Source organism: Poecilia mexicana, unplaced genomic scaffold, assembly GCF_051168715.1.
Source record: "Poecilia mexicana isolate PSO_F unplaced genomic scaffold, ASM5116871v1 scaffold_13, whole genome shotgun sequence".
NCBI classification, from domain to species: Eukaryota; Metazoa; Chordata; class Actinopteri; order Cyprinodontiformes; family Poeciliidae; genus Poecilia; species Poecilia mexicana.
The window spans coordinates 15656153-15670758 of record NW_028263382.1 but is presented as its reverse complement, the minus strand read 5'-3'; the positions used below and the strand labels follow the sequence as shown (position 1 = coordinate 15670758).

The 14606-nt window shown below is 40.4% G+C and overlaps 1 protein-coding gene across 1 annotated transcript; it reads left to right on the top strand.

Annotated features, from left to right (window-relative positions):
* Positions 1 to 69: 69 nt before the first annotated feature.
* Positions 70 to 13744, top strand: pcsk7 (proprotein convertase subtilisin/kexin type 7). Its single transcript, XM_014980787.2, has 17 exons — positions 70 to 199; positions 967 to 1268; positions 1636 to 1878; positions 2891 to 3025; positions 3632 to 3797; positions 3932 to 4022; positions 4128 to 4182; positions 4369 to 4507; positions 4621 to 4721; positions 6432 to 6599; positions 7463 to 7567; positions 7661 to 7763; positions 10594 to 10750; positions 10863 to 10957; positions 11094 to 11199; positions 11300 to 11417; positions 12518 to 13744. The coding sequence occupies exons 2-17, from the start codon at positions 1026 to 1028 to the stop codon at positions 12806 to 12808; spliced, it is 2316 nt and encodes a 771-aa protein (XP_014836273.1). The 5' UTR covers positions 70 to 199; positions 967 to 1025; the 3' UTR covers positions 12809 to 13744.
* Positions 13745 to 14606: the final 862 nt, after the last annotated feature.

The window sequence follows — 14606 nt, the reverse complement described above, 5'->3', positions numbered from 1 at the left end:
GGATTGCACCCACTTTCTGCGACCCATTCTATTACTTGTGAAGTCTCTGGGCCAATCAAATATCACGCACGATAATTGCGCAGTCTGTATGACGTAATACGTATCGAAGAGAGCTTGGATTACGGAAATGGAGTGTCAAGCTCTGCAATAGCACTCAATATTAATTGTCGACCTCAAATCGAGCTCTTTCATTAGAACAGTAAGACATTCTTATTTTTTACCTTAGACTGTCGCCGATAATCCCATGTTTAGCTCTGTTTTATTGAGGAACATTAGTTTCAATCGTTAGCACGGCAATGCTAACCTGCTAACAAGGCTAAAACAACAACTACGCTCCGGTGAAACTTGAGTTCTGCATTAGGTTGTACTATGTTTTTCTAACAAATTATCTATTTGTTTTAATGTACATCAAGAAGTTAGTATAAACGTAGTATCTCTGCTATGTAAGAGATAATTAATTATATTAAAGAACGTCGCCTAACTAGAGCAGAAGCTAGAAAAAAAAAATAAACACAGGCATGTCATCAGAGCTAATGCCAATGTTTAGGTATAGCAGTCGTGCTTTAAGCCGTCTGATTGTAGCTTCGTTTAGACAGAAATATTGCTTTAAAGGAAATATTTACGAAGCCTAAGAGTTTTCTCTCATTCACTATTTTAATATAAATAAAATAGTGAATGGAATACGATGTAATGGAATTGTAAATGGAATACGATGTGTTTTTTTTTTTTTGGGGGGGGGGGGTTAGCTATTGCTAACAATCACAAGTCTTCACTGTAGCGATTGTAGAAGGTTTGGTTTATAGCTACAGAGTTGCTCATCACAGGTGTTTAAGTTGGAACCCAGATAAAGTGACGCTATGATATGTGGTACTTTCCCTCTGAATGTAGCACCCTGATGTTAAGCAACCAGACTGTCATTCTCAAATTGTCCTCACTAATAAAATCCTTTTGTCTTGTCTTGTCTAGATCGCTGCTCAGATGAAGAGGGCTTGCCTGGCGGACCAGTTGTTTCACCTTTCCTTGCCATGGCAGCGCCCTATTTTCCCACATTCCTCCTCCTCATTTTTTTGTCCTTCGTAGCCCTCTTGCTGCTCACCCTTCTGCCATCTGTCGCCCCATCCCTCCCCTTAACCGCCTCGTCTTTATCCTCGTCTTGGCCGTCATGTGGTCCAGGTCAGTCTTGGGCCGTCCGGATCCACCACAGTCTGCATCACCAGAAGGAAGATGAGAGAGAGGCCTCGGTTCACCTGGATGTGATAGCTGACAGGGTACAGTAGTATTTCAGCATCTTTTCTGATAGTTTGCACTTCGGTTTTAATTTGAACTCATAGATTTTCAAATATATTTAGATAGTATTGCTGAATTTATTTGCTGGAACTATTTTCTATGATAATATCAAAAGAAAGCTTAGTGACTTTGGTCCTTTTCTGTATTTACAAATTAAAAAATAAGTGGATATTGTATCTCTGGCCGCAATTTTTTTTATTTTCAAAACAGGGCTTAGCTGTTTGGTTGTTTTTTTTTATGCCTCATATTTGCTCTATTTATTATTGTAAAAGCTCAATTCAGTATTTTGTAAGTTTGCTGATTTTACTAAAAAAAAAAAAACAAACAACTCCAATATTTTCTTTGCAGGTAGCAAAAGAGGCGGGGCTTCAGAACCGGGGTCAGATTGGAGAGCTCGAAGGCCACTATTTGCTTTGCTCATCACAACCTCACACTGGATCTCTGGGACACATCTGGAAAAGGAGCATCCAACCGAGCGATGTTCTGGCAACACATCCTCATGTCCTGTGGTACTCCAAGGACAGGTTGCTCAGTCGCTCAAAGAGGTCATTGGCCTTCAATGACCCAAACTATCCTAAACAGTGGCACTTGGTAAGAGAACATATAGCACACGTCCACAAAATAAAAAATCAAGATCTGCCAGATATCATATGTTTTCATTTTATTTCTGTCTGATTTTATCTGGGTTGGCTCAAAGCAGTTAGATTAAACTAATTAAAGCAATTTTAGGAGATTTCATGTAGGTGCTAGAAGCAGAAATATGCGCAAATAACAGGATGCTGGACCTTCGGGCTCAATGCTGCCTTAATATTTGACCACTGTTCTTGGCAGAAATAGTAGAGATTAATTAGTTAAATGAGTTACTAGTCTTCCAGAGGCTCAGCTTTTAAGCATAGTCCACAAATTTCTAACGGAGTTGGAAGAGTTCCAGTTGCTTAATGGTGGTCTGTTTATCATCCTATGATTAGTTCTGATATGTGTTTGGCACCGTTGTTCCGGTTTTGACCATTTGACCCCAAATCTCACCAGAAACTGGAAGCATTAAGGGCACCAGTGTCCTTAATGATAAATGTATGTACAGATGAATGCAATTACATAATTTGAATATGTCCACAGAACATTAACAGATGCTTGGTGTTTGTGCAAAACGGACAAATTTTTAATCAGATTATTGGAATTTGGTGACGTAATAATTGGAACTTGAGAACTGAATTAGTTTTCACTGCGAAATATGAAATCTATAACTATTGCTACCCTGATAAGCAACAAATATGTATAATATGTTCCTCAGCCGTATTGCAGCAACTTCCATATTGTGCTTTCATTTTCATTCTTTGAGCAATTTAAACCTGTTTTGCATGATCATAAAAATGATCCTGGTCACACATACCTAACATGCTGGAACAATGATTCCAAGTTTAAAGCTGGAAATGGTTCATTTAATGCCTCCTATGTGTGCTCTTTAATCAGCCTTTAGCACCAATTCTATCTGCCATCATACAGTTTACAAGCTTTTCTATCATACACATCTGCACCTTGACATTTTTGCTATGTTTATTTTTCCTGGTGTTCATTAACAGAGTTTTTCCTCCTGCCTTTGCAGCACAATCGAATGAACAGAGGCATGGATATCAACGTGACGGGAGTGTGGGAGCACAACATCACCGGCCAGGGGGTCACTGTTGTTGTTGTAGATGACGGTGTGGAACACACCCACAAAGACATTCAGCTCAACTATGTAAGTCGGAATTTAGTGTGGACTCTGCTTGAATTGTTTTTGAAAGAACAGTGGGCCTACTCATAAGCTGTGCGTAGTGCTGTTGTGAAATATTTTCCCTTTTTCATGTCACAGTGGAGTTCAAACTCCAGTTCATAATAAATATGGAAGCTGATAGTGGAACACGTATTGTGAGCAAAGCTGTTGGCACTTTGGAGTAAATCAAAGTTTTGGAGAAAAAAACTTTCTGAAGAGATGCGAGTGTGGACTTTCTGGCAAATCCCATCCTAATGTAAAATATGGCAGATCACTGGATAAAAGATATTTCTGATCACTAATTTTTGAAAGTTAAGTTTTGAAAGTTATTTCTCTATTATTCTTAGATGTATGAGAATAGTTCTTCTCTTTTCAAAGGAGAAAAAAAAAATATTATTACATAATGGGGCAGAAACTATGACTGTTATCATCTTGAAGCCAGATTTTATTACATTATTACATAATGCGACATTCCAGGGTAAAGGCAAACTTAACCACTTTCCAGTTGAACTTGTCCTGTTGGATGCTAAGCCAGCACAAAGCTTGTAAAGGTTCGATGTCCATATGATAGATTTTTGTGTTCCTGTTAAGAGTCCAGAGGGGAGTTACGACCTGAACTCCAATGACCCCGACCCCATGCCTCACCCAGACCTCCACAGCGACAACCACCATGGGACTCGATGTGCTGGGGAGATCGCAGCCGTTCCCAACAACAGCTTCTGCGCTGTGGGTGTGGCCTATGGCAGCAAGGTGGCAGGTATGAGACACCCAGTCAGTCTTTATCATTTTTCAATACGTTTTTATTCTGACAGTCTTTTACTAAGAGGCACCAGTTTTTACAAAAATGTGTTCCGATCTGACATCACTGACGTCCTTTTTTGGTTTTTGTAGGTATCCGAGTTCTGGATGGGCCCCTGACTGACAGCTTAGAGGCCATTGCCTTTAACAAGCATTACCAAATAAATGACATCTACAGTTGCAGGTAACTGTAGATGTCACATTAACAATTTTCTGTAATTTTCAATTAAATTTTCATTAAAACCTGTATTATTTCTTGGATGCTAATGAAGACCTCTCCTTCTTGTAGTTGGGGACCAGATGATGATGGGCACACTGTGGATGGACCTCATCCCCTGGGCAAGGTTAGACTTCTCGCAGCTCTCTTTTTGTCCAGCAGGTGGCAACAGACTGCAACAGATCTGTGCATCATATTCTGTGGCAGTTTCACTAGATTGATGCTTTTTCCCTTGCTCTAAAGCTGGATACATATGTTAAAAACATTAAATCAGCTTTTTCCTTTTTTTCTTTTTTTGTTGTTTTGTCACCAGGCTGCACTGCAGCACGGGGTGATTGCAGGCCGAAGAGGCTTCGGGAGCATCTTTGTAGTTGCCAGTGGTAACGGGGGTCAGTACGACGACAACTGCAACTATGACGGCTACGCCAACTCCATCTACACCATCACGATAGGCAAGAAACAGAGATTGTTAGAAGTGTGGTGATGTGTGTATGTGTAACTGTGCAACACACGAAAGTAGTCATTATACTCCAGTGTTGTTTTTTTTTCTGTTTGTTTTTTTTAGGAGCGGTTGATGAGGAAGGCAAGAAGCCGTTCTACGCAGAGGATTGTGCATCCATGCTGGCTGTCACTTTCAGCAGCGGGGGGGCCAGATCAAGGAGCATCGTAAGTCCTACTGAGCTTATATAGTGCTGTTCTTGTCATACAGACCACTTTAAACAGGTTTACATGATGAGTTTGACTCGCCCAGCAACACTCACAATGTTCACACTCTTATACAATGATGTGCAGAACTGTTCCCACTGCAGGTTATTAAGCCACGGTGCAGTAGATGCATTCGTTTAGAAACGAAAAAGGTCTGAAGGAAACCTTGTAAGAATAATACTCCAGTATTAATGATTAACTTGTCGAATAGTTAATTTCAGATATTCTTTGTTTCTCTTTTTGACTTCCAAAGCTGTACATTGTAGGCTGTGGTCAGTTTTATAGATACTCAACCACCTTATAAAAGTCTGATTTTAATAATACTAAAATTTCCATAAAGCTGTTTCTGCAGTTTAACGTCCTTTCATCCTTTCACTGAGATCTCAGGGAGTGTCGGGGTGACTGGAGGTTTCTACGGCTGAATGGAGCATACAGCCGCCCCGCCTCTATTTTCCACTCATTACTGAGCAGCTGGCTGAATAAAGGCTGCTGCATTTATTGCCTCTCTAGCAAGAAAGAAATATTTGGCTCTTTGGAAATATTTCCAGTCCCGAAACCCAGAGGTCCTCATATGGTGGAAACTAAAGAAGTGCCACTAATAATCGCCAGCTATTATTAATTCTAGTCTGTCTTTGAAATTACCTTTAACATGTTTGTTAGGTAACCATCAGCAGCTGCAAGCAGATTAGAGCAAGACAGATTAACCAAAAGTACGAAAGACAAGTTAAAAGCTACTTCAAAGCATAACTGGTGATTATTCTGTTGTTGTTTGTTCAATTTTATTGTGTAAGTGCCATGAGATTGTCATACCAGCCCAAGTCTATATGTAATAATACTTAATCAAAGGAACCAGTTGGAATATGATGCACTGTCGCTTTAAGAATCTTTGTTAGCTCTAAAATAATGGAAACATTTGGGTAAAATCCTCCACATCAGGAAAAGTATCGACTTCATTCATCTGAAAACGCTGGTTGAAGATGACAGGAGTTGAGATCCACTGAAACCTCTCGACGTCTGTTTGTTGAAGTTTGAGGCTGTCACCGTGGCAACCTGTTTTGTCGCGAGGATGTCATCACTTGTGGGGAAACTGAGATTAGCCAGGACCAAACCACCGATCCACCCCTGACCGCATTACGCTCGCATGCTAAGTGGCTCCTCAAACGGGCCGCCGTTTGCTTCTCCTAAACATTCAGTAATGAACTGGGATGATTACAGAGCAGCAGTGGTGGTGTGTGGATCAACAAAAGTGGGTGTAGAAATAAACTTGGTATTTATATGCTGTTTAACTGAGGAAGTCAGAATTTGAGTTTAATACTTCGGGTATTAAATATGGGTTCGCCGTTTTATTTTTATTGCTACAGCAGTGTTCACTTTCAGGCTCTTTGTTCTTTGTATGAAACTCCATATGGCTTCACAATCCCCCCAATCAACACTGTTCAACTAAACACAAACAGCACTGAACTCTGACCACCTGCCGTCAGGTTATATCATCAAGATGGTGCAGTGATGTAGGTGCTACTTTATGTACCAGTCCCTCCGTCTCCATGGTTTTAGATCTTATTATGCTCTGGAGCGGTTACGTGGGCTGTTGTGTTTTCCAGTAATTTCATCGTTTGTACGGATCACACCTCTCCGAAACGTTCTAAACGTACCAGCCGTGTCGTTCTGCAGGTGACGTCTGATTGGTCGATGCACAAGGGGAGTGGCTGCACGGAGGGCCACACCGGTACATCTGCTGCGGCCCCGCTGGCAGCAGGGATGGTGGCCCTCATGCTGCAGGTGCGGCCCTGCCTGACCTGGAGGGACGTTCAGCATATCGTCGCCTTCACTGCCACACAGGTAAACCTGCAGGAAAACGCTCCGTAGTGTCAAAGGTTTTAAAACGACAGGCAACATAAAAGAACATTTTATTTCATGTGGCTTCACTGTTACCAAAGTTTTTTTTTTTTCTCTGTTTATTGTTTGGTCTGTTTACAGTACAGATGTTGACGGACACAAAAATCGTATCGTTAATGAAAATCAAGTCTGCTTTCCTCTCGTAACTGCCCGTTTTTGTTGTCGACGATTTCAACAGAACCTCCTTCTAACCAAAACATCACAGTATTGAAATAAAAATCGAAATGCTAAATATTTTTAAGCATATTCACAGTTCTAATAATGTTGCAGTCCGGGCAGCCTTAAAAAGTCTGAAATTCATGTATCTAAAAATAAGGTCTTAAATTCTCTTGTTCACTTTCAAAAAAAACAAAAAAACCTCTAGTAACAGTCAGCAGCACTCTTTATGTTATGTACACATCTATACTTCTAATTTTGAGGTGGACATAAAGACTAAAAAGTGGTAGAGGCTTCAAGGTTAGGCAAGTTATCAGCCAGCTGCACACTGAGACTGACAAGGTAAGAACTGCTTCTTTCAAAATAAGAGTCTCAAAAATAGGCGAGATGTCAAGTTTGAAGCACTCACCTTGTCATCTAATTCCAGATCAGATGAGAGGAGATATTTAAGTGCTCTAAAATTTCTTTTTGTTTGTTTCACAAAGCAGATTTTTTTTGTCCTAGAGTTGCTAATTTACACAGTAGCTGAGAGTAAATGTGGTGATAGTCTGCCTCTGTCCTTTTTTTTTTAGTCCAGACTTTTGAACTTTAGTTTAACTGGATGGGCAGGCCAATGAAGGTGCGGATGTTTTCCTTGTGTTTCCTAACAGTGCGACATGACAGCTGACTGGAAAGTGAACGGAGCCGGTTTTCATCACAGCCACCAGCATGGCTTTGGCCTTCTGAACGCATGGAGACTAGTTAATGCTGCCAAGGTACATACACACTGTAAATTCACTTTTTTTTTTTTTCCCCCCAAACATTTTGCCACCAGAAGTCAACCTAAATATTCCTGCGTTGTGTCTCAGGTGTGGGAGTCTGTGCCTTTCCTCGTGTCCTATCAGAGCTCGGTCATAAAGGAGGACGTTTCCGTTTCCACTCATACGGGCGTCTTGATCCGCACCTGGAATGGTAGGGTTTTTATTTTTTCCCTCTTCTCTCTCTCTCTGTGTCGCTGCCTCAGCTCTATGAAGGACAGTTGCTTGTCGAATTTAAACATTGCTCTCCATAACAGAGCCATCCCTCCCTCCCTGCATGCCTGCTGCTCAGGCTGCCTGTCCTTATTAGGTAATGTTCAGCAGTTTGTGAGTTTTGCTTTTGTTATTCACCCCCCCCCCCTTTTTTTTTTATTTAGTTTGTTTTTGAATTTCTCCCTAGATCTCCTTTTTTTATGTAAAATCTCTGTAGATCCTCTTCCTCTCTCAAACCTTTCCATGCTGAGTCTCTCGTATTCAGAGCCCTCTGCATATAATCACTCTAACACTTTTTTTTTTTTTTCCACAACTGGTTGTTGAAATGACCTCATACAAGTAGAAACATTTCCCTCTTCCTCCGCCTGATCCTGTCCTCCCTCAGACTTTATCGACCTTCTTTTATCGCCTCATTGCAGTTAATCATACGGCCACAGACGGGTCTGTGTACATTTGGTCTCATGCAACAATGTTTTCTTGAAAAAGCTGCTGGTTTTTACAGACCAAACTCCCAAAGAATGTGAGGAATTATTTTCTCAACTCACTTTAACTCATGTTGTTCTGCGAACCCGTCGTCGTTCTGTTTCGGTCGAATTCCCTGATGAGCTCTTTGTAACAGAATGTGGCTGGATCTGCTTTGGACCCCGTTCAGTGTTTTGGCAGCCTTGCTGACTGATTCATTGTCCATTAGGCCGGTCATATGTTCTGCTTCCTGCGTGAACAGCGTTCCATTTCAAAGCAAGGCTTACTCATTACTTAGAGTTGATTCTTATGCCTGGAAAGAGCGATTACTAGAAATAGAGTGCTGGAAATATTGCCTCCAAATGGAATATGAAGCACAAAATATTTAAGCAAAAATTAATTAAGACAGACCGTCGCTCTTGGCCACTCTGCAAAACAGGACAGACAAGACAGCATGAATTTTAAGATGATTGTGTGTTGGATTGGATCATTTTAGACAAATATAAAAGTTGAAAACAAAAACTAGGCTGGTTAAGGTGAGGAAGAAGATACAGAAATCTCTTCTGCATCATTAGATCATCTCCATAACAACCATTGGACACTTTCTCTCCATGCAAATTAGTGGCTTAGATTAAAATAAGATCATTTATTGTCCATTAATTGCTGATTAAATTGAAGTTTCTCTTCAAGACTTGGCAAAAAAAATTACAAATAAATCTTAAAATGCACAAAATACTTCAGGTTTTATGATGTGTAATTTGTTTTAAAGATACAAATGCATTTATTTATAGACGCAGCATTTTTAAAAGCAATATAACTCCATAAGTCTCTGATGCCAGAAAAATAACCTTTTCTGTCCCTCCATCTGGAGAGTGAAGGTTCTTGAACTCGACTGGGATTTAAACTGGAACTGTGTGCTTTGCTCAGACGAGACTGAGGTTGAGCCTTTCTGCAACAAGCCGTCACGCCGATTTTGAATATGTGAAAAAGCTCCATCCTAAGGAAACATTGTTATTTAGTTCGGTTTAGCGATTCTCTCCTTCAGTCCCTTTGCGATTCTCCCTGCCCTGGGGATATGTGCATCTCTGCATGGTCACGATGGACTGTCGCTTATTGGTAATCAGACCGAAGGAAATGATGGGAAATTACCAGGCAGCCACTCTGAGCGGATGCACTGTGGTCAGAGGACTCGGTGATAAGTGCTTCAAAGACAGATAACGGAGGAGAAATCCAGAGTGAGACGGGGAACTGCAGCAGGGTTTATCACATTATTAGAGAGTTACAGATGTGTTTCAATTACATTAATGAAGGGGTAATAAATAACACTGACATGATGCATATAAAGCATTTAGAAAAATGTGTCTAATATGTCTAATTATTTTATTATGAGTGCAGCTGTATTTTTGTAAAAGAGGGTGTCTACAGGTTTCGTACGTACTCATTTGTCACATTTGTCACAACTACAAACTTTAAAGGGGTGGTATTATGTATTTTCCAGGCACATAGTGCCGTTTTATGACACAACCAAGCAAAAACGTTACAAAAATGCTATATAAAAAAAGAACCTGAAGAGAAATTTGAATTCGTAATATGATGCCTTGACATAGGGCCTCTGTCTCTTTAAGAAGCTAGTACTCTCTCTTCAGCAAGTCATCACAACAATGCTTCTCATTATGCCATTTGCAACCGTTCTTAGGAGCGCAGGACTGGGAAGCAGATTCAGTAATGAGCTCAGCAGTTATGCAGTTCCACCAGGTGTTCGCTAAGTGCTGCCGCCGCTAGTCTGTTGGAGTTGAGCTTTTTTTATGAGTTGCACCATCGAATGGATGTCTTGAGAGATTTAAGAATTTTTCAACATGCATGAAAGAATCAAAGCAGCACTCCAAGTATGTTTTTGATGAGAAAATGACATTAAAACGTGATTTAATCTCAAAACGGTTGATGTTGCACAATACCCTTCTACGTTGTATTTCACTGGGATTTCATGTGATAGACCAACACAAAGTGGTGAATTCAGTAGTGGATATTGTTGAGGGAATGAATATTTTTGCATATCACATTTTCCTGCAAGCCGTGTATAATCTGATCTGCCTTTTGTCTCAAGTTTGTGTTGTTCAATTACATAAAATCCTGACATTTGTAGTGCGTAATGTGACATAATTCTTCGTGTCTGAATACTTTTGCAATCCACTGCACATTTTTCCCCAAATATAATGAAGATCGCATTATTTTTATACATCTCTTGCTGTGCCCTAAAGACATTTAATTGAAGTTGCACATTACCCTTCCTGCTCTCTTCTCTCCTGTAGTCTCTGCAGCCGACCTGAAACCGTCTGGGTTGCAAACGCTCGAGCACGTGGCCGTTACCGTGACAATAACCCACCCCTGCCGTGGGAACGTGGAGATCGTGCTGGAATGTCCCAGCGGCATGAGTTCTGTCATCGGGGCTCGCAGGCCCATCGACAGGTATACGCCGCGTCTTTCATCGTGTCTGTTTAAAGGCCTTTAGCTCTCGCTGTGGAAGGAGCAGAGTGACGTTCGGGTGGATGTAAAGACGTGTTTTCTTTTTTCCACACAGAGATCCTTCCGGCTACCAGGACTGGACCTTCTCCACCGTGCGCTGCTGGGGGGAGAGAGCTGAAGGCCAATACACCCTCAGGATTTCTGACAGCAGTAAGTCAGCAGGAAAGACGCACACATTGCACACACTTCTCCGGTCAGCCTAATATACTGTTGGTCTGGGTTTTATGAGGCTTCTTGTGAATCCAGGTTTCTTAGTTCTCCCTGACCCGTGTCTGTGTTTCTGCAGAAGATGAACGGTCTGATCAGTGCGCCGCCGTGGGAGTGCTGAAGCAGTGGAAGCTCACACTCTACGGTTCATCTATGACTTCCAGCGAAGTGAAGGAGAGGCAAAAGTAAGTCCAGTTTTCCTGCCGGTTTGCCGTCGGTGTCTAAAATCCGACTGGGATGCGGTGATTGTGAGCGCTCAATTGTTTCCCGTTCGCCGGTCTGCAGGCTGGTGGAGGAAGCCATGAGTGGCAAACATCTGGACAGCAGCTTCTCTCTGCCCTGTCCTCCAGGATTAGACATCCCCCCCGAGATCATTAACCCCTTCACCTCCAACAACCTGAAGGTAAACGCAGCTTTCAGGCTCACACTCTCACACCTACCAAAGGTTTACCGTATCTTTGGTGAATTCTGTCCGTCTGAAGACAATTTGCAAGAAAAATTACTTGAAATAAATGATAGAAAAGGGATGCACAGTGTTGTTTGAGTATATAGAAGTTGCAGTCAATCCCATTCAGTATAGAAAAGTATGGATTGTAATTTTTCCAGCTTTCCATGTCTAGAAACATATGAAAAAAATCAAATGACGTGTAAAAATATTTTTTCTTACTTTGTTCTGCACTTCCTTTCTCCTAGACTGCCTCCCTCACTTCCTTCCTTCCTTTATTTCCTTTGCTCCTTCCTTCTGAACAATTTCTTGTTTTTGCAGATTACATATTAAAAGGCTCTCTGCTGTAGAAACGTGAACTGTAATATTTCAGATTATGAAACTAACATAAAGAGCCAAAAACTCTGCAAGCTGTTTTTTTTTATTGTGTAGGAACCAAGTTTCCATAAACTTGCTTCTGTAGAGTTGTAGAAAATCAGACCTCAGCTTGGCTGAAGGACATTTTTTTGTTTTTGCTGGAAATGTTGCAAAAAAAAAAAACGTCGAGAGATTTTTGTTTTAATTTCAATCACAGCTATTACCTGCTGACACTACAGCTCATAAACCAATAATGTTCAGAGAACTCTTCTTTCTTTGACATAGTCAGACATTCTGTCTCAACGCAGTTATAATCTTCTTTAACATTCATTGAGTTGACAGAATTGTGTGTAGCTACAGCTTTCTATAAACTCTTGTCTTGCTCTACATTTGTAAACAATTATTACTGTTTTTCCATCAGTGAGGGCAGCAGGAACATACCCCTTGATGTCTGAAATGGAGTAAATTTGAGTTAACTGAAATATGTTCCAGATGACGAGTTCAACCACTGTAAACAATACGGTTTATTTGTTAAGGGAAGAAATGTCTCCACTCACGAAACGCAGTCGGTCTGTTTGGCTGCGTTTGGACAATCTTTACCTTTTTATTGGATTCCTAATAATAAAATTTACTTGAGTAAAATAATAACGTGGTACTTAATTTGCGGTAACGTCTTCTCTTTTTTCCCCACCCCCATCTAGTTCCTGCTTCTGCTCGGATGCTTCGCTCTCTTCTGGTCCGTCTACTACATCTTGGACGTCACGCTCAGTCAGGTGAACCTCAGAGGCCTCCTGTGTCTGCCGAGGAGGCGGAGTCGTCTCAAAACCAGCCACGTTAGCAAAGGCAGAGGAGTGGAGGAGGCGAACGAGTACCGGGACGAATACATCGCAGAGTACAGGGACCAGGAGGACCAGGACTCTGGGGTGGAACTGCAGGCTGTGCTGGACTCAGAGGTCAAAGTTCCCTTCATCAGGGAACAGCTGGAGACGTAACAGTGAGCCTAAACGTTTCCTCTTTCTCAGGCTTGTTTTTCTGCTCTGATTGCACTCGCCTCCAACAGCGGTGATGGTTCTTAAAGACCGAGCTGCGAATAAATCAAAGAGTAGGTTTCTTACTCCTTCTCTTCTACCACGGTTACTCAAGTGGCCTTGAATGTGTTTGGGCTGTGATTTTACGTCTTCGTTTGTGCACTTCTTCCCGAACGCCTCACCTGACCAGGAAAATAGGATGTTAAACCACGTGGAGCTTCTAAAGCTTTCTTTAAAACTGGGATTCATGAACTGCGGGCGGCTTGTTGGGACTTAACCACCCAGTTTAATGGAACAGGTACATGTTGGGTTGTGAAATTTTCCCCCAAAGGAGAAATTAGATTTTCAGATTGAGGCCGAAACGCCTGTGGAGTAAATTAGAGAAAAGGTTGTGTGCAATATTTAAGGGAATGCAAGTTGTGTGTGTGCGTGTGTATGCGTGTGTGTGTGTGTGTGTGTGTGTGTGAGATGGGAGTATTTGTAATATCCAGGGTCTTCCTTTAAAGTGTTGCTATAATGTGACTTTTCACTCTTGTGTTTTGTTTTGTTATATCTGACTTATTATTTCTTCCAATTTGTAAATCTGGGGGGGTGGTTGTGTTTTTTTTTTTTTTTTTTTTTAATCTGTAGCTAAGTAAGCAAAATCTGATTAAAACTTGAAGTGGGATTTTTCAAGCTTTGGATTTGCTATATGTATTTTTTTATAAACTGTAATACATCAAGGATCTGTGCCTGCTGAACACATTTGTTGTATATGGACTGCATAATAGGGTTTTTACAATTTTTAAAGAATGTATTCAAAGCTGCAGGTGTTTTTATATAACTGAACCCATTTTTTTGGAGTGTTGCTGTGCAAGTCACAGCTTGTTTAAATGAAAATAAAAATAAAAACTTGGTGGAGTTATTGCTGCTTTCTTTTATCATTTAGCTTTAAATCCCACTCAATAAATTAATTCAATAAACAATGTTATTTAAATATAGGATACATATTTTTGAGTAATTAATAAATAAAGGGTTTTCATTCAAAAGGTTCTTGTTGCACATTATAATCAGGGCTCCTATAACATTTTACAGAATGTGTGAAAGAGCATAACTATGTTTAAGTATTTTCCTCTCCTGAATACGAGTGTAGAAAAACACTTTGGGGATATCTGGATTTTATTCCCTTTGTGTTAAATATGTGAATTTTCAGAAATTATCTGGTTTTACAAGATTTTTTTACTATGTTTGCCTGAGAAGTTTCTCCATCTACCATGTGATGTTTTATTGTCAAAAACAGAAATGGTGCAGGCATTCAGATAGTAGAGCAAACCAAGGATTTTCACCAAAAGCACATTGGAAAAACTATTTAATTGTTTTCCTTTTTGTCTCTCTAATTTATTGATTAGTTTTAAATGGCTTCGCTAGTTTAGACAAATCTTTATCAGGGCAGAAATATTTTTTAATGTAATCATAAAACTTATTCATCCCCTTAGATGTTTTGCTGCTTTTACAAGTCAATCCTGATCAGCAAAATTTGACTGCTGTGACAAATTTACCAAAAAAAAAAAAACATTGTCAAAGTGACAAAAATGACAAGTACACAAAAAAAGTATATGTACTCGTCACGGGACCAAAAAATAAAGACAATTAAAAATAAAAATCATTAAATAAGTCAATGCAGACATTTAGTAGATACATATTTGACCACAATCACAGTAGTCCGTATGGATAGATGATAATAAAATAATAGATGAACACATGAAATCCAGATCTGGTATTT